This window comes from Panthera pardus, unplaced genomic scaffold (assembly GCF_024362965.1).
Source record: "Panthera pardus isolate Hobbes unplaced genomic scaffold, ASM2436296v1 HiC_scaffold_17, whole genome shotgun sequence".
Taxonomy (NCBI): domain Eukaryota; kingdom Metazoa; phylum Chordata; class Mammalia; order Carnivora; family Felidae; genus Panthera; species Panthera pardus.
Genome location: NW_026526732.1, coordinates 17,218,484 through 17,243,489, shown reverse-complemented (window position 1 = coordinate 17,243,489; position 25,006 = coordinate 17,218,484). Strand labels below are relative to the sequence as shown.

Genomic DNA, 25,006 nt, shown 5'->3' with positions numbered 1-25,006 from the left:
AGGCCCCCAGGGCCCAGGTAGACTGGTTTCCTGCTGAGAATGTTGTTCCCGTGCGGTCTAAAGAGATATGCTGAATGTTGAACGTTTGATGTGTGGTTGATCCTCAACATTGTCACAATAAATCACTTGGGGAACTTAACTACCAATGCCTGAGCAGCAGCCCTGACTAATGAAATCAGAAACTCGGGTGCCCCGGAAGACCCCAGAGTCAGTAATTTTTAAAACTTTCCGGGCAATTCCCACGTGCAGCCAAGGGTGAGAACTACCGATTTAATAAAATTTCCCCTCTAAACGTGACATACTCTGTTTATGATGTAGAACAGTCTTCACCCATATTACCATTATTTTTATTTTATATATGTAAACACATACACACAGCTAAAGTTATGAGCATACCCACATATACTAGTCTTGCTAGAATATACTAATTTTAAAATAACAGCATCCAAAATCTTTTCACTCCGTTCGGATTAGTAGCTCCCTCCAACCCACACCTCCACTCTGATGACGAAATCGGACCTTCCCCCGCTTGACTCCGCCCCTCGACGTTTCGTGGCGGTGAGCGTGCGCAGCCCGTTTTTTCCAGAGTCCCCGCCCACCGGTGCCGCGGGTTCCTTCCACGGACCGGCTCGCTCCCGCCCCGCCTCTCAGAGTCCCGCCCCCCAATAGCCTCGCCCCGTCCCCGCCCTTCGGGCTGGCTCGGCCCTCAGCTCCCGGCTGTCCACCGCAGCTGGCCTGTCCAAGATGGAGGGCTATCCACCCGCGCCGTTTGCCCTCCGGCTGCTCCTGCTCGCGGCGCTGCCGGCCGCCGGGTGGCTGATGACCGTTACCCATGAGCTGCCCCTGCCGCCCCGAGCCCCGAAGGTAGGGCAGGGCGGGCGCGACTCGGCCGCTCCTCCGCCCGGACCCTCTGGCGAGGCGCGGGCCAGAGCCGTAGGATTGCGGCGTCCTCGTCGATGCCTCTTAAGACCGCCCGACGGGCCAGGGGCTGGGGTCCGGGCGCCCCAGAGAGTAGTGGGGAGAAGCCCCCAAGGAAATGGGGGCGGCCTGGGAGGAAGCGAGAAAGCGAAGAGGGCCCTTTAATGTGTGGTTAAGCCTTGTGCAGCGAAACTTAGGGATTCTTACAACAGCCCCAACTGTTGCCAGCCTGAGGGGGTTTTGCCATCGAAAGTACCCGATCACAAATGCTCTCAGCCTTTTGTAATGGCGCCTTCCTGGGGTAGAGCGGGCACTGGGGCAAGGCGGTGTTTCTGCCTTATGTGCACGGGAAATGTAGAAGTGGCTCGGTGAGGGAACAGGAACGATTCCAGGCCACCTGTCTGCCCCGGCGGGAAGGACTGCCTTCCCCCGGCGGGCAGGGCCCCGGGGTGCGCCTACGCCGGGTCGACGGGGCGGGAGGAGAAGGGCTGAAGACCCGACGCTTAACCTGACGTCGTCCCTTTGGTGGGTGTTAGGAGGAGTGGATCTTTGAGCGTGGCAGGACCGGCCGCACCAGCATCCCCTGGGAAACTGCTGGAAACGCACTAATCCGATGCTCTGGGGGTGAGGCCCAACAGTTTAAGTCAGCAAGCCCTCCAGGTGAACCTGAGGCCAGCTAAAAGTTGGAGAACCGCTGCATCCTTGTACTAGAGGGTGGCTGGTTCTTCCGTTTTTGCCGGGGAGTCCTGCTGAATTAAACCAGTATTTGCCATTCATCGATTGCATGTATGGTTGGGAAAAGTTTGAAGATTTTGAAATGCGAGTTTTCCCAAAATGAAAAGAAAGAATATAGGTATGCCTTTTCTTACTGGTCGGGACTTGAATACTCCACATCCAGGGGTGACTTACACCATAAATGTCACTTTAAAAAAAAAAAAATTTAATGACATTACTCTCCCTGGGAACAAAAATAAAGAGCATATCTCAGTTTCAGTTCTGCTGGGGCCTTTCAAGAAGCCACAACAATGCAAACCCTAAGAACCACTTGTATTTGAAATTGTATGTGGACCACAGTTGCAACTGGTCAAAATGTGAATGTGATTGGCAAAGCACCAAGAGACCAAGTACAAATGAAATGATTCCTAAAGTGCCAGTAATACATTATTTTCCAAATTTTAAAGATTCATCATAATCACTTGTAAACCCAAAAGACATTTAAGTCCCTATAGTTCGAGAAAAATGCATTTTGACTGCGAGCTGAAAGTACACTGCACTGTGGGCTTAGTGAATTCATCATTTCAGTTCTTCTTTTTTATGCCCGCCTTCCACTTTTGGAAAGTCCAGATCTATACTCAGAATTTCACAGATGAAAGAATGCTGAGCAGCGAGAGGGAGACATCTCATTCCTTGGAAATGTTTACATGGGAAGCTGAAGCCTCTTGATCTAACTTCCTCAACATTGCATTGTGAAAATTTTCAAATGCACACAACATTTGAAAGAATTTTACAGTGGTCACCACGTTAGATAAGTGCAGTCCCGTAGACCACTGTATGGTGATGGTGTTTGTCTGCTCTCTGCATTACAGTAGTCACAAGACTACTCTTTTTTTTTTTTTTTTTTAATTTTTTTTTTTTCAACGTTCTTTATTTATTTTTGGGACAGAGAGAGACAGAGCATGAACGGGGGAGGGGCAGAGAGAGGGAGACACAGAATCCGAAACAGGCTCCAGGCTCCGAGCCATCAGCCCAGAGCCCGACGCGGGGCTCGAACTCACGGACCGCGAGATCGTGACCTGGCTGAAGTCGGACGCTTAACCAACTGCGCCACCCAGGCGCCCCAATCACAAGACTACTCTTAATGAGCGTTTGAAATGTGGCTGACCAGGATGATTGAGGAACTGAGTTTTTAAACTTTTAGTTAATTTAAATGTAAATAGCCACATGCGGTTAGTGGGTACCATATTGAATAGTGCAAACTTAGACTGCTATTAATGTTTCACTATACTTACTTTATCATTTTTTTAATGTTTGTTTATTTTGCAAGAGAAAGAGCATGTGCGTGCGGAGAGGCAGAGAGAGAGGGAGACAATCCCAAGCGGGATCTGCCCTGTTAGGGCACTGCCCGTCGCGGGTCTCAATCCCACAAACTGTGAGATCATGACCTGAGCTGAAATCAAGAGTCCCGTGCTTAACCTACTGAGCCAACCAGGCCTCCCTCGGTTTGCTTTATGCTCATCTGTTTATCTGCATGTAAGAAAACTGATTGAAGTGAGGAAAAGTCTCTCTATAGCCCTTCAGTGGCTCAGATCTACCGGATTATAAGCATGTTCTGTTTTGTTTACATATGAGTTGTTGGAAGTTGAGGCTACCCAGGTTGTAAAATAATACAAATTTTTATAGTACGTTCTTCTAATATTAAAATAACTTAGTCACCAAAGAGAGGCATCCAGAGGACACTTTTTAAAAAAAAAATTTTTTTTAACGTTTATTTTTGAGACAGAGAAAGTGTGAGCGGGGAAGGGGCAGAGAGAGAGGAAGACAGAATCCGAAGCAGGCTCCAGGCTCCAAGCTGTTAGCGTCAGAGCCGACACAGGGCTCAAACTCATGAACTGTGAGATCATGACCTGAGCTGAGCCAAAGTTGGACGCCCAACTGCCTGAGCCACCCAGGCGCCCCTGCACTTATTTTCTTATATGTGTAAATATTTATTTCATGTATTTCCCTCAGACTTAATTCATTTATTTTAAGCCTTAGGATGTCCTTAGGATGCCATTGTGTACCAGCTGGGCATCTTGTGAGGGAAGGAATTAGAGGAAGAATTGAAAATGGGTGGGTAGAAACTTCAGTTCTGCCACCCACTTTTTAAGTGACTTGACTCACAAGCTTGAACTTCCAGTTCAGTTAGAGGCTCTCAGGAAGAGCAAGAAATATGACCTATCTCTAAACTTGGGCCCAGGAGGTAGTAACGGATTAGAATCTCTTCTGAAATGAGATCATTCAGGAAGACCAAAAAGCTTAATTGACTTTGGTTCTCTGCAACATACAGCATGATAGTATCTGTTAGTTGTCTTTTACAAACCCCAGTGTCTTTTACCAACCCCAGATTTTACTAGGCAGGTGATATATGTAAGTGCAGAAAATTACTAGTAATACAGTGTATGTTCACTGCTGAAAGGCAGAAGCTATAAAAAGGTTTCTTAGAATACCATCATTGGAGGGTTTTCTCTGGGCTGTTAATAGAAACAATAGTCCATAATCAACGGGTCCTCTATTTTGAAAAGAATTCTTGGCTGGAATTAGGACACCAAAAAATATACCACCAGTTTGATGACTTACTGAGTGTTGGTTTGTTCTAAAGATGAATGTATTGGTTCTAGCTCATGCTTAGTTCTAGATAAGGTGGGCCAGGAGAAAGCCAGGCTGGTTCTGAAGTTTCGTATGCCCCAGTGTAAGTTGGCAGGTATACCAGAGTGAGCCTAAATGTACGGTATAGGCTTTCCATGTTAGAACCCTGTTCTTTGAGTAGAATCACCTCAACCTCATAAAATCACTTCAGTTTTATTCTCTCATTTGTTGGAGATATATAAAGTATTGGAAGCAGTCACAGTGCCAAGAGATTCACTTGTATATTATTTTGTTTATGAACAATTTTCAAAGTTAAGAATACTCCCATGAAAAATATTTTTTTATTCCAGAATAACAGCATCTATCTGTGAAAAAAATTAGGGGAAGGATTTGTTTTACGAATGACAAATTGCAATTCCTTTGAGTATTGGTGAATATTTCTTAAAATACTGCTTTCTTCTCTATAGAAAGCATGTCATTAATAAACTTAAATATTTGGGGCACCTGGATGGCTCAGTCAGTTGAGCATCTGACTTTCGATTTCGGCTCAGGTCATGATCTTGCAGTTAGTGAGTTCAAGCCCCATATCAGGCTCTGCGCTGATGATGCAGAGCCTGCTTGGGATTCTCTCTCCCTCTCTCTCTGCTCGCGCCCTCGCTCTCTCTCTCTCTCTCTCAAAACAAATAAACTTTAAAAAATAAATAAACTTGGGGCACCTGGGTGGCTGTCAGTTAAGCGTTTGACTTAGACTCAGGTCATGATGTCACAGTTCGTGAGTTCGAGCCCCACGTTGGGCTCTGTGCTGACAGCTTGGGGCCTGGAGCCTGCTTTGGATTCTGTGTTTCCCTCCCTCTCTGCCCCTCCCCCGCTTGCACTCTGTCTCTCTCAAATAAGTAAAAACATAAAAAATTAAAATATTAAAAAATGAAAGTAAAGAAGCAAATACTTGAATAACTGCTTTTGAGCATGCCTTGAGAGGTACTAAAACTGATTTTGCACAGTACATACTTGTCCATGGGCACTAGGGGACACATTTAAGAAGAGTTAGAGCAGTTTTGTTTATGCAAATAAAAAAGTTGGAAACAATTCAAATGTCCATTGATAGTAGAACAAATAAGTAAATTGGTAATCATTTGATGGGCTTTTTATGCAGTACTGTAAATAAATGTCCACAGCTGCATGCATCAACAGTTGTAAATAAGTTCCAGAAGAATACATATAAAATTGTTCCACTTACATAAAGCTCAGAAACGGGTGAAACTAAACAATATGTTGCTTAGAGAGAGAGAGAGAGAGAGACAGTAAAACTATAAAGAAAAGCAAAAGAGGCACCTGGGTGGCTCAGTCAGTACTCTTGATTTCCGCTCAGGTCATGGAGCCCTATGTCAGGCTCCATGTTCAGCGCGGAGATTCTGTCTCCCTCTGCCCTCCTCCCCCACCTCTTGTGAGCTCGCTCTCCCTCTCATTCTCTCTCTAAAAAAAAAAAAAAAAAGAGCGATTAATATGGAAGACAACCCAGGGATTCCTTCTGAGGATAAGGGAACGTGATAGAAAGGGGGTGACTTCTAAGGTGTGGACAGTATTCTAGTTTTTAACCTAGGTAGTAGGGATATGAGTGTTAATCGTTTCTTTTAAACTTTACATTTGCATGTTATAGGCTGTTAAATGTGATATATTTCATAGTTAAGTGGAAGAAATACAGATTATGAAAAGTTGGAATTGTGAATAAGGGCACAAAAAGTCCTGTGAAAAATGCTGGGTTTTACAAAATGTCGATGTTATAAGTGATTATACAATAAATGTAATTGAAGGGAAAAGAAAAAGAACTGAGTTATTCCCATTCTGTGAAGTGCAATTTCACCTATCCAATTTATATATATATATGTATTTTGCAGGACAGCCTCAGAATTAATGTAACTACCCTGAAGGATGATGGGGCTGTATCTACAGAACAGGTTTGTCTCCTTTTGATTATGATTTTAATATGTTACTTAGCTAAGTATTAGGCAGCCTATGTTATTTTTGCCTACACATCTAGTTCAGTTAGATCATGTATTTTTTACATGAAGATTTTGTCATCATTTATAAACAATTGGAATTAATGTATATGCTGCTTTATTTTAAGGTTATTCTTAACATAACCTACGAGAGTGGACAGGTATATGTAAATGACTTGCCTGTCAATAGTGGTGTAACCCGAATAAGCTGTCAGACTTGGATAGGTGAGTACTACTAAATTTTTTCCATAATTGTTCTGCTTTTAGTAATATTAGATTTGTGAAACACAGTTCTTTGACGTATTTCCATTTTAAATTAATAATATATGTCATTATTGGAGTATATAGTAATACTAATGTGTTTAAAATTCAAATCCTACTTTATATTGGTTATTCTTGGCATATTCCCATTTCTTTTTCGTGAGGTGGGCATTGATTGGAGCTGCATTTCTGGTAGGTTGATATCCATGTAAGGATGTGCAGGAAGTTCATAAGTGGAGATTTACAAGTAAGAGGCAAAATCTTGGAGGAGTGCTTATCACAGATATAACAAGTAAAGAGAAAAATAATGTTGTTGGTCTGATGCTTTCCTTTTCTGTTTCTTCTGCCCTTAAGTCCAGATGACATTTTTCTTTTTAACCTTTTGAAATCTTGAGTTGTTCAAAGATAAGCAAATATGTTACATTGTACCATAGTGTTTGAAGGAAATAAAGAATATGAGAAATATGTATAGCATTACTACCTGTTTTAATATATGCATTTAGAGCAGTAAATTTTTCTCTGAACAATTGTATTCTGCACTTGATTTATCGTGTACTTTGTCCATTCAATTCGTAGTATTTTCAAATTATTTGTTGCGACATCCCCTTGTCCTGTGGTCCATTTAGAAGTTATAGTACTTAATTTCCAAACATTTTGGAACTTTTGTTTTTACTGTTTCCACCTCTATCATTAGAGGCATACTGTGCATAATTTTTTTTAATGTTTATTTATTTATTTTTAGAGAGAGAAAGAGTGTGTGTGTGTATGTGCGAGCAGGGCAGAAGGAGAGGAAGAGAGAGAACTCCAAGCAGGCTCCACGCTCAGCATGGAGCCCAATGTGGGGTCGATCTCACAAATCCTGAGATCATGATCTGAGCCAAAATCAAGACCCTCAGCCGACTAAGCCACCCAGGCACCCCTATGCTGTGTATAATTTTAACCCTTTGAAATTAGAGACTTGCTTTGTGGCTTGGCAGATGGTCAGTGTTAGTAAATGGTGATATCCATGTGTCCTTTAAAAGAAAGTACATCGGGGCACCTGGGGTGGCTCAGTCGGTTAAGCGTCCAGCTTCGACTCAGTCGTGATCTCATGGTTCATGAGTTTGAACTCTGCATCAGGCTCGCTGCGGGAGCCCACTTCACATCCTCTGTCCCCGCCTCTCTGCACCTCTCCTGCTTGCACACACGCTTTTCTGTCTCTCTCAAAAATAAATAAACGTTACAACATTAAAAAAAAAAAGGAAGTACAGTACATAATTACTTGGGTGTGATCTGTATATGTCAGGTAAAATTTGGCTAATCATATTGTTCAATCTGTTATGGAATTGCTGAGTTTTTTGTTTGTTCGCTTGTTCTGTCATTTACTGAGAATGGTATGTTAAATCTCCACTATGTAGCTTTGTTGTCTCAGCTTTGTTAATTATTGCTTTTCTATATTTTGGCACAGTATTACTAAATTCATACAGATTTAGAACTGTTATGTCTTTCTTTAGATTGACTTTTTTATCATTATATTATGTTCTTTATCTCTAGTGACATTTTTGCTTTAAAATCAGCAGTACCTCTGTTATTTTAACAATAATTGCTTTTTGGCCTGGTGGGTAGGAGGGAGGTGGATTGTTGTGTGGTATCTTTGCATTTTCTTTCAGTCTTTCTGGGTCCTTGTAATTAAGGTGAATCTCTTATAAGCAGCATATATTGATGTGTTTTTTTTTTTTTAATCAGTCTGTCAATTTGTCTTTTAATTGGGATTTTAATTTATTTACATTAATGTAATAACGAATATATTTGGATTTAAATCTTTCATCTTAATTACTTGTTTCCTATTTGTGTCCTACCTGTTTTTTGTTCCTTTTTCTTCTCCTTATGTCCTCTTCCGGGTTATTTATTTTTTGTTTCATCATTTCCCTTTTTCTTATTGGTTTTTATGTTATTTTACTATTCTTTTAATGGTTACCCTTGAAATCAACTAACGAGTATTTTTATCACTTCCCAAACAATACAAGAACCTTAGCACACATAAACTCCATTTATTCCCTTTCTGATTGATTTTGTGTTGTTATTGTCATACATTTTAACTCTTTGTGTTCTTTTCTTTTTTTTTTTTTTAATTTTAGAGAAGAAGTGGGGAAGAGGGGCAGAAGTGGGGAAGAGAAAAAGAGAATCTTAAACAGGCTCCAGGCTGAGCACAGAGCCCGACGCGGGGGCTCGATCCCATGACCGTGGGATCATGGCCTGAGCCAAAATCAAGTGTCAGATGCTCAACCGACTGAGCCACCCAGGAGCTCCAACTCTTTGTGTTCTTAAGCCCTAATATTATACAGCACACCCATAATTATGCAGCATAACTGTTCTTATTATTTTGTGGAGTCCAGTACTCATTTATTTTTACCTTAATGGTTACCTTTGCCATCGCTCTTCATTCCTTATCTGTGTTCCTCTGTGAGGTCACTTTCCTCTTGCCTAAAAAATTCCCCTTAGGAGGGGATTAGGAAATCCCCTTAACACAGATTTGTTAGCAGTGAATGATGTGAGCTATCGCTTGAAAACATCTTTACTTTGCCTTCATTTTAAGAGGATCTTTTTACTGGATATGGAAATATAGGTTAGTTCTTCATAAGTTAGTGTTTTAAAGACTGATTTCATGGTCTTCTTACTTCTGTAGTTTCTGTTGAGTCCGTGTCAGGCTCATTGCTCTGTTGTGGATAATATGGGTCTTTTCTGTCGTTGTCCTTGGTAGTTTTTTCTGAGTCTTTGGTTTTCAGTAGTCTTACCGTGATGTGCCCAGGTGTGCAGACCTTTAATCTGTGACTTGATATCTTCTGTCAGTTTGGGAAAATTTTTTGGCCGTTATCTTTTCAACGAGTGCTACTTCTGCATCCTCTTTCTTATTCTCTTCTTGCTTCTTATTTACACATATGTGTGAAACTTTCACAAGGTTCCATATATATTTTACACTTTTTTTCTCTCTCCTTTTTTTCTTTTCATCCTCCTCGCACACAAATTCGTCAGCTCTGTGTAATTGAGTTAATTTTGTTTACTAAACTTTACCTCTAGGATTTCCATTTATTTCCTTCCTTCCTTCCTTCCTTCCTTCCTTCCTTCCTTCCTTCCTTCCTTCTTCTTCATCTCCCACATGGGCCCCAGATATGGGGCCACCTCTTTTTTTTTTTAATTTTAATTTTTATTGTAATAGCTTAGACTGGTCTGGTGAAATTCTCCATTTTACCATAGCTTTTCTTGAACCTATTACTTTCAGTAACTTTATTTCTTAAGTAATCTCTTACGCCCAATGTGGGGCTCTGACACAACCCTAGGATCAGGTGTTGCTTGCTCTACCGACTGAGCCAGCCAGGCACCCCTACTTTCAGTAACTTTGAAGTTCACGTCTGCTCAGTCTAATTTCTTGAGCCCCTCTGGATCTGTTTATTGCCCCCCTCTTTTTTTTTTTTTTTTAAAGGTTTATTTATTTATTTTCAGAGAGAGCACACCAGCAGGGGAGGGTGCAGAGAGAGGCAGACAGAGAATCCTCCCAAGTGGGCTCTGTGCAAATACAGGACTCCATCTCACAAACTGTGAGACCATGACTGGAGCTGAAATCGAGAGTGGGATGCTTCACTGACTGAGCCCTCTAGATGCCAGTGTTTTTCCTCATGATGCTTCTCCAATATGTGTTGTTGTTTTTGATACTGTGTAGGAAAAGCTATAAAGGCTCTGGATAATATTATTTTACTCCAAAGAGGATTTACTTTAACCCCTGGCAGTCATGATAATAAGAGGCAGAGTACCTTAATTTTTAAATCGAGGATTAGACTGTTTGAAGGCTGGATTCTCATCTTTGCAAGGCTTAGACTATTCCTCATTAACTGTTACTCCTCACACGTAGCTCATCATAGGTCCCAAGTGAGAACTTGGGGTGTTTCTGAGGGCCCTTCTTTTGTGGGTCCCAAATTCCCTACTGTCAGGAGCCTGTCAGAAGTTCTGCTTAACTTCTCAGTGTCTTAGGTATATGCTCAGTTTCTCAACCAAGCCTGACTTACTAATCGGCAAACGCTTCAGTGGGGAAAACTGCACAGAATGTTGGCTTACTTCTGTGCCTCCCTTCTCTCTAAGATCTTGTCACAAGTCCTGGATACCTTTGTAGCCACAATCTTTATTTTATGCCCCTCTATGTGAGACTGCCGACGTCTGCCTCTTTACTTCTCTGTCATTGTTTTCTATTGAGCTTTCCAGCTTCTCTACCTATTCAGCCGGGCAATCAGCAAATGCCTTGTGGGGGTGCTGGCTGTCTTTTTTTTTTTTTTTTTTTTTAACGTTTATTTTTGAGACGGAGACAGAGCATGAACGGGGGAGGGTCAGAGAGAGAGGGAGACACAGAATCTGAAACAGGCTCCAGGCTCTGAGCCATCAGCACAGAGCCCGATGCGGGGCTTGAACTCACGGACCGTGAGATCATGACCTGAGCCGAAGTCGGCCGCTCAACCGACTGAGCCACCCAGGCGCCCCGTGGCCGTCTTTTTAAAAGCTCTCTGGTGCCTCTGGACAGATTTGGGTTTTGAGTGTAGATGTGTGCGTTTATTTTATTTTATTTTTTAACGTTTCTTTATTTTTGAGAGAGAGAGAGTGCGCACACATGAGTTGGGGAGAGGCGGAGGGAGGGTGGGGACAGAGGACCCGAAGCGTGCTCCACGCTGACAGCAGTGAGCCCAATGGGGGGCTCGAACTCATGAATCATGAGGTCATGACCTGAGCCAAAGTCAGACGCTCACTCAGTTGACTGAGCCACCCAGGTGCCCCTTGTGTTCTTTTTTGTGGTTGTTGTCACATCTTTTCTAGTAGCTCTCAGTGAGAAAGTTGGCGAACAACAAGCTAATTCCTCATAGCTAGGAAAAGAAGTGCTATCGCTGGCTTATATAATCATTCTGTTGACGTTATATCCGTCACTGAATTTGCTATGGAGTGTGACCTGGCTGCTGTCTGTGTTGTAGCCACCTTCCTGGTCATCCAGGCATTGCACTGAGTTTTGTTGATAGCTGCAGTAAATGCCCATCTTATCAGTTGTAAGAATCTTCAAAACATTAAATACAGCCTCAACAAAAAGTCTTCTTTCCTTAAATTTTAAAAATAATTCTCCTTTGGTAGGTGTATTGGTTATCGCCGTGTAACAATTTAATCCTCAACTTAGTAGCTAGTGACAGTATCATCTCGTGGTTCCTGTAAGTCAGGAATCCGAGCCCGGCTTAGCTGGGACCTCTGGCTTTGTCCTAAAGACGCAGTCATCTCAGGGCTCCACTGGGGAAGATCTGCTTGCTAGCTCCTCCCGGGTGTTGACAGGACTTAGTTCTCGTGAACTGTCACACTGAGGCCTCAGTTCCTCACAAGAGGTTGGCTGGAGGGCTCCCTCCTTCCCTTGCCACGTGGACCTCTGTAGGGCATCTCGCAACATGGCGGCTGGCTTTATGGGTGAGAGGACAAGGGAGACTGTCAGCAAGAGAGTACTAGCAAGACAGAAGTCCTAGCCCTTATAATCCAACCATAGATGTGCCATTCCATCACTTTTACTGTGTTCTGTCTGTTGGAAACAGGTCACTAGGTCCAGCCCACGCTTAGCAAGAGGGAATTACACAAGGACGTGAATTATCGGGGTCAGGGGTCAGTGAGAGCCGTTTTTGGAAGCTGCCTACCACAGTAGGGAAAGTCAGAATATCAAGGGCTTTTGTTTTTAATTTAATTTTATCCTGCAGCAGAGTTACCAGACTGGGGACTGAAGAATCACCACTCTGATGTATTTATAAGACCGCATTTTCTCATCCATCGAATCTCTTGTGCCCTAGAGCGCCAGCCTTTGGACGTACAGATACGCTGACAGGGAGCCTACTGTTCTGTGAGCAAGACCGATGGGCAAACAGGGAAAACACTGAGATGGACCACAAGAGCGGGGAAGTTTTACAGTTAGGAGCCTTAGAGGATACGAGGGAGGATAGGCAGACCAGAGAGAAGGGGAGCAGCGAGTGCCCCCCTAAGGAGCCTGAAGAAGGACCATTCGGAGAACTACCAAAAAAGTCACAGGTTGCCACTGAAGGCATTTGAGCAAGGAGGCTGCGTAATCAAAACTCTGTTACAGAAGATTAATCTGGCGCTGTTGTGTGAATGGTTTAAAGGGGGAGAGATTAAAGAAGCAAGTAGTTCAGTAACTATTATAACAGTAAGTAGTTCATGAACTACATATTGGTTGAGTAGGGAGGGAGGGATGGAAAGGACAAATATAAGAGAATCTGGACCCGGAATGGCCTGAAAGAAGCAACTAACTGGACGCAGGGAATGAGGGTGAAGAAATCAAATGTAACCTGGTAACTTTTGTCTTTGCTGGTTTGGAGAAGGGTGAGTTTATTCACAGAAACAGCAAAGTCTAGGAGGACCAGTTTTGTGAACACTTGGGCCGAACTAAAAGGTTAGGTCACTTGGTTCTCAATGGAAATGTCTGTAGCTATTTAAAAAGTTAGAAATGTTAGTCTGTGCCTTCCAGAGATTTTGATGTGTTGAGATTGGGGAGAGGCTCTGGTGTCTGTACTGTTTTCTAGTTGATTCTGATGCAGAGTTAGGATTTAGAACCACTTGACCAGGTATTTGAATAGTATTGATAACTTATGATGGCAAATTTATTTTAAATTATGTATTTATAACTCTGGATGGAATCACTACTGAACAAAAGCCATAGAACAATAAACTTAATGCATTCTTTTTTTTTTTTAATTTTTTTTTTTTTCAACGTTTTTTATTTTATTTTTGGGACAGAGAGAGACAGAGCATGAACGGGGGAGGGGCAGAGAGAGAGGGAGACACAGAATCGGAAACAGGCTCCAGGCTCCGAGCCATCAGCCCAGAGCCCGACGCGGGGCTCGAACTCACAGACCGCGAGATCGTGACCTGGCTGAAGTCGGATGCTTAACCGACTGCGCCACCCAGGCGCCCTAAACTTAATGCATTCTGTCAAGGAACGTTGCCTAGTCAAGGTGACAAGTTGATAAACTAAGAGCTACACTGCAAGAAAGTTAGTGCTTTAAAAAAAAAAAAGAAAAAGAAAAGGCATGAGGGGCACTTGGGTGGCTCAGTTGGTTGAGCGTCTGACTTTGGCTCAGGTCACGATCTCATGGTCTGTGAGTCCGAGCCCCGCATCGGGCTCAGTGCTGATGGTGCAGAGCCTGCTTTGGATTCTCCGTCTCCCTCTCTCGATGCCCCTCCCGCACAGGTGCATACATGTACATGCACTCTTTCTCTCAAAAATAAACATTAAAAAAATTAAAAAGAAAAAAACAGGCACAAACTCAGCAATGTAGGGATATAGTAGCTAGAACTACCTAAGTAGGAGTTTATTAAAAACGGATGAGGAGAGAGGGAATAGTAGAGAACATTCCAGATAAAGGGAATAGCCCTGTACAGGCACTGAATCAATTTAAACAGCTGGGTTTGCATGTAGAATATCCATCTTGGTTCCTTTTTTGTCTAACGGTCCTCATACAATAACATTTGAGGGACCAACAGTTGAACAACTCGGTGCTCCTTTTGCACTAGTTTCATGGATTTATAGGGATTTATCATTTTCTGTAGTGTTTTCTGCCTTAATAGGATATCTGCTGGTTCTGTAGACCAGCTGCAGTGGTCACACCACACCTCCACTGGTGTGGGCTGGGGGGCTCTTAGCTAGAGGGGAGTGTAGCCAGTAGCTAATCCTACCCCATCGTCCACGGGTGGAGAGTAATTACAGGGCTGTCCCATCCTCCTCCCCATTCCTGCCCTTTCTGGTAGCAACAGGTCACTTACTGGAGAAAGAATTGAGAAAAAAACTCAGTGTCTTTACTGCTTTAGGCCCCTTATGTCCCTGGGTTTTGTGAATGAGTGAATGGATGAATGGATATACTTCCCTTACTAAAACATGGGATTGGCTGTGTCTTCTGACCTGCTTTGTAAGTAGTTACGTCTTATTCATTCCTCCTTGACAAACTCTGTAAAAGAATAGGAGTGATGTTGCTAGTGTAGTGGTCTAAAGACCACCAAGCACTTTTCCCTTTTCCAATGACTGTAAACATGGTGAGGATTTGCCAAGTTGTCTTTGTTTTCATAAATTCTGTAACATCAGTGAAGTCGGAGATGAAGAAAGGCCAAGAAACTGTTATCCAACTGTCCTGTTCCCTGTAAATGTCATCAAAATAATCAAATTCAGTAACAGGTTTGGTGGCATTTTTGTTCAAAGCTGTGACTACTTTTTTTTATATAGTGAAGAATGAAAATCTGGAAAATTTGGAGGAAAAAGAATATTTTGGAATTGTCAGTGTAAGGATTTTAGTTCATGAGTGGCCTATGACGTCTGGTTCCAGTTTGCAACTAATTGTCATTCAAGAAGAGGTAGTAGAGATCGATGGAAAACAAGTAAGACAGTCCGATTCTTAATTGGGAATTAAATTGTAAAGATCTGTGCTAGGTATTATACCTGTGTTCCATTATTTTATTACTTATATCTGACTTGAGAAGGAAGAGTGGTACCCTAATGTTGCCTGTAGCCAATCGTTTAGAAGTTTCTTTTACTTGGTTTAGCATTTGTTCAGCATCTGAAGTATTAATTTTTTTTAACAAACTGAACACATTGTACATATTTATGTCACTTTAAGATATTATAAACATTAGTAAACAGAAAAGTAAATGAAAAGATTGAATTTGGTTCATGGCTCTGCTGCCTTTTCCTCTGGCTAAGTCTAAGTAAATGAAACACAATGGGGAGCCAGGTTGTAATTCTGAGTGCTCAAACACTCAGATTAAAGCTGCTAATTAAATGCCTGAAAGCGAGGGGAATACAGAGGGATTGTGAACAGGGTAAGCTTTTTAGTTAAAGAGATCAAGGAGGAAAAGTTAGCTTTAGATGCTTACGGGGTTGTGCCATTATTTAAAATGAAGAGTAACTGTTTATGTTTTCTTTCATAGGCTCAACAAAAGGATGTTACTGAAATTGATATTTTAGTTAAGAATCAGGGAATACTCAGACATTCAAGCTATACGCTACCTTTGGAGGAAAGCATGCTGTATTCTCTTTCCCGAGACAGTGACATTTTATTTACCCTTCCTAACCTCTCCAAAAAAGGTACTTTAAAAGACTGTTACTTAAAGCATTAAGGAAATTAATTTTTTAGTGGGTAGCTTTTGAATTGTAGTTAATATGTTTGGAAGTAAGCTTCTTTCAGAAATGTTTTATAACATCTATTACTTTTCTGTCCCTTTAAAAACGTTGGAATCTATTTTGGGTCTTAATAGAAAGTGATGAAAAAAAAAAACGATCAGTGATGACTGCTTAGCGACACTTTGTGGTAATTATCTACTCTTACTCTGGGCAGTCATCACAAAATACACAATAAGAAAATTGGTTATGGGGCACCTGGGTGGCTCAGTTGGTTAAGCATCCGACTCTTGGTTTTGGCTCAGGTCATGATCTCAGTTTGTGAGTTCGAACACCATGTTGACCTCTGCATTGACAGCATGGAGCCTGCTTGGGATTCTCTCTCCCTTTCTCTCTCTCTCTCTGTCCCTCTTCCACTTCTGCGCTCACTCTCTCTCTCTCTCTCTCTCTCTCTCACTCTCAAAATAAATAAACATTTTTTTTAAAAAAGAATACTGTTGGGGTGCCTGGGTGGCTCAGTCGGTTAAGCGTCCGACTTCAGCTCAGGTCATGATCTCGCGGTCCGTGAGTTCGAGCCCCGCGTCGGGCTCTGGGCTGATGGCTCAGAGCCTGGAGCCTGCTTCCCATTCTGTGTCTCCCTCTCTCTCTGTCCCTCCCCCATTCATATTCTGTCTCTCTCTGTCTCAAAAATAAATAAACGTTAAAAGAAAAAATTAAAAAAAAAAAGAATACTGTTTAGGTTCATTTAGAGAAAGAAGTATTCATTCTTCCCATTGAAACATGGAACTTTTGGAGATTTGACCTTCTGCATAATAGAATCGTAACTAGCATAGCTCCTTGTAACCGTTTTAGTTTATGGCTCCTGTCCAGCATTTAAATCTGAACATTCAAGTGTCATTTTTTTTTCTCCCAAGGCAAAAGACATACTCTTAGTGTCCTACATATTTTTGAAATAGGAATGTTAGAACTAGTAGGAGAGACACCAGCATGCACCTAGCGTTTTGGTAACTTGGCTCTTCCTCCTCAGTAGAAAGTGTTAGTTCGTTGCAGACCACCAGCCAGTATCTTATCAGGAACGTGGAAACCACCGTAGATGAAGATGCTTTACCGGGCAAGTTACCTGAAACTCCTCTCAGGGCAGAGCCTCCATCTACGTATAAGGTAGGTATTTGGGGTTCTCTTTATATTACAAGCATTTTTGGAAGAAAATAGCCTTGCAAATGAGGTGGAAACCATGAGGATTGGAAGTATGAAACATTGTTAATGATGAGCTCACGGTTATTTTATTTTTTGGTATTCCTGTTTTAAGTTTCATTTAATAATATAGTTACACGATTGTGAAGTCATTGGATTTCGCTTTGGGGGGGAATTTTCACGTCCAGAGTCATTCCCATATTCTCATTTATTCTGTGACTGCCACCTCACGCGCACGTACGCACGCACACGCGTGGTGCCCTCAGGATCTTGAACGGTGACCGAGCACACTTGGTTCAGAGTGTCCTCCAGGAGTCAGGTGGCATAGGTCTGAATCTTGGTGCTGCTGCTGACGAGTTGTGTGATCTTGGACAAGTTCCTGGTCTCTCTGACCCCACTTTATCTGTACAACGGGGCACCTCCTTTAATCTGTAGAACCATGCAGTCGTTAACCAAGATTAGATGAACTGGGTACAAACACAAGTGTGTATTTGCACCTATTAAGTATTCCTGTATTACTGATGACATTATACAACTGCCTGGGAATGTACGCACGGTTCAGACCGAGTATCTGGACTTCTCCAGACGTGTGAGCTAGGTGTCTTAGTCAAAATAATTTCTACTTAAGTGAGCGAGGTCTGTTGTTAGTCTCAAAGGATTCCAGAGACTTCTTTGAAGTTTCCGCTGAGGGTTGAGATTGCTTATTTGGGGTTGCTGGGAAAGTCAGGTCACTTTTTGCTGCCCGCATGCCAGCACCCTGACCCTGTGTACCTGCCTTCCTCAGAGCGAGGCAGCCCGCACCATCCTCGCGCACGTTGGTGTCGACTCTGAGTCTAGGCGGAGTCACTGTGTTTTTGTGCACGGTGAACTCCCCACCTGGGCCAAAGACTGCTAACGTGTTTGTCTTTCTTCCTGCTCTTGTCCTCCCAAGTATTAGGAACACATCGTTGCCTCTGGTCTGTTTTGCATAGACTAACCAGACCTCTTACCATTTAGCAATTACTTACACTGAATTTATATACAATAGTATAAACAATCGTAAAGGATAATAAAATAACATTCCCGTGCCCATATTACTAGAGCATAATCTTAAAAACTGTAAACAACTTTATCAAGATACATTTTAAAATAAAATGCACCCATTTAAAACATACAGTTAAATAAGTTTTGCTAAAGGTAGATGTCCATGTAACCAGCATCACAATCAAAATACAGAATTTTATCATCACCCTAAACTGGAACATAATTTTTGAAGTTTCATAGAGATCAGATGACACTTGGCTTATCTAATCAAAACTTCTTTTTTAGGTGATGTGTCAGTGGATGGAGAAGTTCAGAAAAGATCTGTGTAGATTCTGGAGCAGCGTTTTTCCAGTGTTTTTTATGTTTCTGAACGTCATGGTGGTTGGAATTCTAGGAGCAGCTGTGGTAATAACCATCTTAAAGGTGCTTTTCCCAGTTTGTGAATACAAGTAAGTATTTCTTATTTTGAAACAACATTAGTATTTTTACTAATTAAAAAGCAAGTTGTATTACTGTTTTTTAAAGTAGAAAATATAAATATACGGATGGCTATAAGACAGGTGGGAGGGAAAATAATGTCGGCTTTTTTTAGCTCGTCTTCCAACTGTAGCAAAATCAAGACGCTTATTGGATATCAAGACGCTTGTTGTGAACAAGACACTGGTCTTGGGGATTCAGACGTGAATAAGACAGCTACTCTCTGAGGACTTAGTCTGGGAGAGAAAGGAAACCTGTATCCTAATGGGAAATGCAGTGTTGGGTGAACAAATGAAATGCGGGCCTCACTATGTGCTTTCTACCTCAAAGTATCAATCTAAAACGATGTAGATTTTAGAAGACTAGCAAGGCATTTGGTGCGGCATTGCTTGTAACAGAAAGCAGAAGAGGAAAGCTCCGAACCGTTTACCTGCGGGGGCTAAACTAACTACTGGTTTACACGCGCAGTGGGATTCTGTGCAGCTGAGATGCGAAAAGTCCAAAATCTATTAGGTGGGGAAAAACATTGCATAACAGTATGATTTCACTTGGGTAAAACAGAAGTATTATGTTTATATGTATATAAGTGCATAGAACATTTCTGGGATGACAAAGTGATCTCTAGTGAGTGGGAATGAGAGCAGGGGCAGAGAGACTGACTTTCACTTCTTCCCTTTCTGTACAGCTTGATTTTTTTAACCTTAAATTATTTTATAAATTTAAAAGTGAATTTGTTGTTAGCAGTTTTACAAGTTAAACAGTCAGGGTCTCCTGGCTGGCTCAGTCGGTTGGAGCATGCAACTCTTGATTTTGAGGTGAGTTGGAGCCCCACGTTGGGGGGCAGAGTTTACTTAAAAAAAAGAAAGAAAGAAAAATAAGTGAAATAGTCATTTTAGTCGTCTTAGTAGAAGTAAATCTCAGTAGACTAGAGATGACCACAATTTTTGGCTTAAATTATATTGTACTATGTTGGAAAGCCCATAGGATTTACAGAAAAAAGACACAATTTAAACATTCACTTCTCCACTTGCTTGTCGTTAAGGTGTTCAAAGCTACCATTTCTGTATGTGTAACATTGAACTAATGCCTCCCTTAAAAGGGTTGCTAAAAGGCCATGTTGCAAGCAAAGTGCCTGCAGAGTAAAGAAATATTAGTACCCCTCCCACCTTTTCGTTTGGTTTCCCCTGAAGAATTCACATTTCCCATTTCTTTCTAAAAATGAAAATTCTGGAACTTAGTAGTTTCTTTCTATTTCCTTTGACTGCCAGGAACCTCAGGACTTTTTTTGAATTTTATTATGCAAACCTGCATAGAAAACTGTGTTGCAGGGTTTTTTTTTTTATTGTTCTTTTACCAAATGTTTTGTTACGGGCTTCTCTGTGGGAAAGACAAAATGTAAATTAAAAACCAGATTTGCAGTATACTGGGTTTTTTTTAAAGTTTATTTGGAGAGAGAGAGAGAATCCCAAGCACACTCCGCACTGTCATCACAGAGCCTGACATGGGGCTCGAACTCACCAATGTGAGATCATTTCCTGAGCCAAAACCAAGGAGACACTCAACTGACTGAGCCGCCCAGGCACCCCTGAAGTGGACTTTTTATCAATGGCAGTTGTACTAAGGTAGTTTCTAGTAGTAAAAGATTTCATCAATGCAGAAATACAGAGAGCAGTTAAAATACCTCTTCTTTTCCCTGTTCTTTAATTCTTGTAACTAGGGGGAATCACTGTTAACTTTTAGGGTGTGCATCTTTTATCCAAATTCTGTGTATTGATGTAAACATATGCTAAGGTAATTATAATTGTTTATTATCCTAGACAGAGGTTCCTAAACTTTATTACATAGCACTCTTAGTGTGCCAGTAACTTTTCCCGGTGCCCCATCTAGGCCAGAAGAAAACTCTAAAAATTTTTATTTAATTCTTAATTTATGTACACACATGTGCATGTACGTAATTCTTAACTTACATTTTCAAATGGGATGTATGCGCCTATAGGACGCTGCACAAAACTCTTAGACTGGACGCTGCCACCCTATTTCCTGTTCAACACTAGCTTTTGTACAATATTTGTTTTTTATCATAATAACTGCCAGAGTCCAACTGGGCAAAGATCTGACGGCATTGAAAGGACAGTGTAGTACAATCTAATGTTGGAACTGTGAACTCCCCTCAAAATGAAATCGTGAAACTTTGTAATAGTCTGCAGTGCTGCCTCAGGATTCCCTTTGCATCTGGGAACGTGGGCTTAAGGTCTTTTCCTGTCCACACTTAGATATGCTTCTTGATTCTCCTTATGGCTGCACAGTGTTTTACAGTATGGATATGCCATAACTTAACCATTCCTCCACTAGACCCTCTAGGAACTTCCAAGTTCATGTTATTTCCAGTAACACCCTAGTGTACATCTTAAATGTACATACATCTCTTTGCACGTGTGTATTGAATGTAGAATAGATTCCTCAAAGTGAACTTACTGGGTCAAAGAATGTATGTATTTAATATCTTGCCAACACTTGACAGCAATCTTTTGTTTTTGCCACTGGGGACAAAAATATAATCTCATTTTAATTAATTCGCATTTTCTTCTTACTAGCATCCTTGCGAGCCCAGGTCTGGCTGAGTCTAGCATCTCTGTGATAGCTGGCTGGCTCTTTCTCCTGTGACATGCCTGTTCATAGCCTTTGTCCATTTTTCAGTTGTGTTGCCTTTTGTAATCATTAGTATATTGGAGCTCCTTTGTTTGTTATACACACATAGTATCTTTTCCATTTTTTTTTTTTAATCCCAGACTGTGATTTGTCTTTTGCTCTCAATTCTAGTATCATACAAGAATTTTAAATTTGGGGGCTCCTGGGTGGCTCAATCAGTTAAGTGTCTGATTCTTGATCTCAGCTCAGGTCTTAATCTCGGGGTCGTGAGCTGAAGCCCGATCGGGCTCTGCCCTGGGTGTAAAGCCTCCTTACAAAAAAAAGGAAAAGAAAAAAGTTTAAGTTTGGGGTTAGAGCAAAGTCCTTTGTGGCTTTTAAGGGTTTTAAATTTTTCTTAAGTAGACCTTTTCCCTTCTTAAAATTATTTAAGTGTCGTCTTCAAACTTTTTTTACCAGCACTTGCGTACAGATGAGGCCAGAATTCTGATTTTTTGTTTTCCAGAGAGGCTACTGTTCCAGCTATAATTTGCCCACTGAATCGGAATATTACCTTATTATGAACTAAATTCCTGCACATATTAGCCTTATTCCTCCTGCTTTGTCAAGCACTGTGCCAGCGGCAGAGTTCTAATTCCTATACTGCATTAATAAAACCAGCAACCGTCTCCCCCCCCGCCCCACCGTTGTTCTTTTTAAAAAAGTTGTTACAACTATTCTTGCAGTTTCTCCCTCGTGAACTTTTAGAATCAGCTTGATGAGTTCCATAAATAACTAACTTCAGTTGCCATCTCAATTAGGATAACACTGAACTTGCAAAAGAGGTCTTGGATACAATCCAGAGATCTCCTCCCTGGTCAGGTACTTTGGGGAAAAAAGGGAAAATGCTGTCTAAATATCTAAGGTTGCAGGGCGCCTGGGTGGCTCAGTCGGTTGAGCGTCCGACTTCGGCTCAGGTCACGATCTTGCAGTTTGTGAGTTCAAGCCCTGCGTCGGGCTCTGTGCTGATGCCTCGGAGCCTGGAGCCTGCTTCGGATTCTGTGTCTCCCTCTCTCTCTGCCCCTCCCCCACTCACACTCTGTCTCTCTCTCCTTCAAAAACAAATAAACATTAAAAAATAAATTATCTATCTATCTATCTAAGGTTGCATCCCAGTGGTGAGTACTAGTTAGAAACCTGCTTGGGCCTGGTCTTTTAGACCAACTTGTGCAAATCTGGGCTTCTGTCTGCCTTGGAGATCTGTACTTACCCAGTCCTTTCCCTACTTACAGTGTAAGTAAGGAACTTCCTCTTACACCTTCTGTTCGCTCAGCTTGGTTAAAGCAAACTTTGGACTCAGAGCTTGTCCAACTATTATAAACCAAGTAAAATGAAGCAAAAGCACTTAACCCCAGGGTATATATTTCATTATAACCTTAAAGTAGGCCTTTCTTACTACCAAACTGTAGACGGGGAAATGTTTAATTTTGATTTTTATATTTCAGAGGAATTCTTCAATTGGATAAAGCAAATGTTATACCTGTGACAGCTATCAACTTATTTCCAGATGATACTGAGAAAAGAGCAAAAAACCCTGAAGATAAAACATGTGTTTAAATCAAATCATGGACTCTGAATTAGTCTTTTGGCTCTAAATTTGCCACTTGAATAGAATTTTCTTTAAATCATTAAGAATCAGTTTATACACCAGGGAAATTGCTAAACTCCTAAAACTGCCTAAAACTTGACCTTTAAAGTGACAAGTTAAAGTTCACCTTAGTCTATAACAGGGCTGTCTATTCAGATGATGAATTGTTAAGAAAAACCTAAATGAAGTGGAAGAGAAGACGTGAAGAAACTTCCAAATTACAAAAAAAAAAAAAAAAGGGAGCAAGACGAAATGCCATGTGCCAATACTTTTCAAGGTGCCTTTGTAAAGGAAATTATATCCACTTAATTACCATAATATATGAGACTTTATGAAAAGCACTTTATGAAATTCTAATTTAAAAGCTCAAGATTTAACACTTATTTTTTTATTCAGTAAAATGTGCCTTTATATTAAGTATGTGACTCAGTATAAAATCACTGAAGTGTATCATGATTTGACTGTATCCTGTACCAAGACTACTTAAACCTTGAATGCACAAGGATTTAAAAATAGCAGTGACATGTTCTCACTCTAAAATAAACTTTTTTTGAGGGAAACAGTATAGAGTTTTGGTATAAAAACACCTCCCAGGCGAGAATTACTTCTTTGTAAGAGCTCCTTTCACACACTGGCTGAGACCAAGGCTCAAGTCAATTAATGAGTCCATCAGTATCCTGGAATTAGAGCCCTTGCTCTTGTCGTCCTTAGTGCCATTTACCCTTCAACAGTGTTTGGTCTCTTTTTAAAAAAACTTCTCTCATATTGACATCTATTTTATAACGTCTAGGATATACAGAATACCTTTACTCCATGTGCTCGATGTTTTCTATTGTGTTTTATTACCTTTTATTGCAACCCATGATTTTAAACACTTTGTTCAAGAAAGTAGTGACTGGCTTTTAAAACCACCTTAGGGAGGGGCGCCTGGGTGGCTCAGTCGGTTAAGCGGCCGACTTCGGCTCAGGTCACGATCTCGCGCTCTGTGAGTTCGAGCCCCGTGTCGGGCTCTGTGCTGACAGCTCAGAGCCTGGAGCCTGTTTCAGATTCTGTGTCTCCCTCTCTCTCTGACCCTCCCCCGTTCATGCTCTGTCTCTCCCTGTCTCAAAAATAAATAAACATTAAAAAAAAGTTAAAAAAAAACAAAAACCACCTTAGGGAAGAGGGGGTAAAAAATAAAACCACCTTAGATTTAGGCTAAATAGATAACGTATGTGTGGGGGAAAGATGACAGGTGGCAGAGTGAAGGAGTGAGGTTTCATTTTTGCCTAGCTGTTTTTAATAAGGACTAACAGCCCTGTGAAATACACTTTCTCCAAGTTATAGAATAAATGATAGCATGCAATTTAAATTTAGTTTGATCCTAAAGTCACCCAGCTTATAGTAACTCTTTATGTCCTTCCTCAAAGTCGCTAGAAATTACCAGCTCTACCTCCAGTGCATCCATTAAGCATGATGCTTATAGACTCTAGGTAAGGAGAACAATGTAGGAGGCTATGTGGCCAATTGGAGAGTGTAGGCTTTGCAGTTAGCAGAGCCCTCTCCTGCCTTGCCTCCTTACCAGTGACACCTGGGACCATGGTGTGACAGTCTTTTTTTTTTTTTTTTTTTTTGTTTATTTTTGAGAGAGAGAGAAAGCACAAGCGGGGAAGGGGCAGAGAGAGAGAGGGAGACCCAGAATCCGAAGCAGGCTCCAGGCTCTGAGCTGTCAGCACAGAGCCCGATGCAGGGCTTGAACTCACAAACTGCGAGATCATGACCTGAGCCGAAGTCGGACCCCTAACCGAATGATCCACCCAGGCACCGCAGCACTCAGTCTCTTTGAGGCTCTGTTTTGTATGGTTGAGACGATACAATAAGTTGTCTTTTACAGAGTAATCCTTGGGGTGTCTGGGTGGCTCAGTTGGTTATGCGTCCCACTCCTGATTTTGGCTCAGGTCACGATCTCACGGTTCGTGAGTTCAAGCCCTGCATCCGGCTCTGCGCTGGCAGCTAGGAGCCTGCTTAGGATTCTCTCTCTCTCTCTGCCCATCCCCTTCTGTCTGTCTCTCTCAAAATAAATAAACATTTTTAAAAAGTAATCTTAAATGAGTATCTTAGGTAAGATTGTATGCCATTAATTTTTATTTCATTTATTAACATAGTTGCACCATTAACTGTTACTTTAAAAAAAAAAAAGTGTTTATTTTGAAAAAGAGAGAGAGAGGGAGAGAGACAATCCCAAGCAGGCTCCGTGCCACCAACACAGAGCCCAGCTCAGGGCTCAGTCCTGCCAACTGCGACACCATGGCCTGAGCCAAAACCAAGAGTCGGACTTTAACCGACTGAGCCACCCAGGTGCCCCCATTAACT

At 41.6% G+C, this 25,006-nt stretch overlaps 1 protein-coding gene and 1 long non-coding RNA gene across 3 annotated transcripts; one reads left to right on the top strand and one right to left on the bottom strand.

The window, feature by feature from the left end:
- Positions 1 to 680: 680 nt before the first annotated feature.
- On the top strand, positions 681 to 23,216 carry GINM1 (glycosylated integral membrane protein 1). Of its 2 annotated transcripts, none has more exons than XM_019425016.2 (8): positions 681 to 864; positions 6,159 to 6,218; positions 6,389 to 6,485; positions 14,797 to 14,948; positions 15,498 to 15,654; positions 16,718 to 16,848; positions 18,190 to 18,353; positions 22,512 to 23,216. In XM_019425016.2, the coding sequence occupies exons 1-8, from the start codon at positions 745 to 747 to the stop codon at positions 22,621 to 22,623; spliced, it is 993 nt and encodes a 330-aa protein (XP_019280561.2). In that variant the 5' UTR covers positions 681 to 744; the 3' UTR covers positions 22,624 to 23,216. The 2 variants fall into 2 exon arrangements, with proteins under 2 accessions (XP_019280561.2, XP_053760364.1); XM_053904389.1 differs by having other exon boundaries at positions 683 to 864; positions 16,715 to 16,848.
- On the bottom strand, positions 22,691 to 24,696 carry LOC109252489 (uncharacterized). The gene is made up of 2 exons (XR_002074036.2): positions 23,840 to 24,696; positions 22,691 to 23,566 (listed from the first exon to the last, which is right to left on the bottom strand). It is a non-coding gene; the product is annotated as an uncharacterized LOC109252489 (long non-coding RNA).
- Between the last annotated feature and the right edge of the window lie 310 nt (positions 24,697 to 25,006).

Bases quoted from the DNA above. Each gene is read 5' to 3' on its own strand.
- GINM1 (XM_053904389.1), top strand. From the start codon at position 745: ATGGAGGGCTATCCACCCGCGCCGTTTGCCCTCCGGCTGCTCCTGCTC. The intron at 14,949-15,497 runs GTAAGACAGTCC...TTTCTTTCATAG, and splicing joins TAGAGATCGATGGAAAACAA to GCTCAACAAAAGGATGTTAC. The intron at 15,655-16,714 runs GTACTTTAAAAG...CTTCCTCCTCAG, and splicing joins TCCTAACCTCTCCAAAAAAG to TAGAAAGTGTTAGTTCGTTG.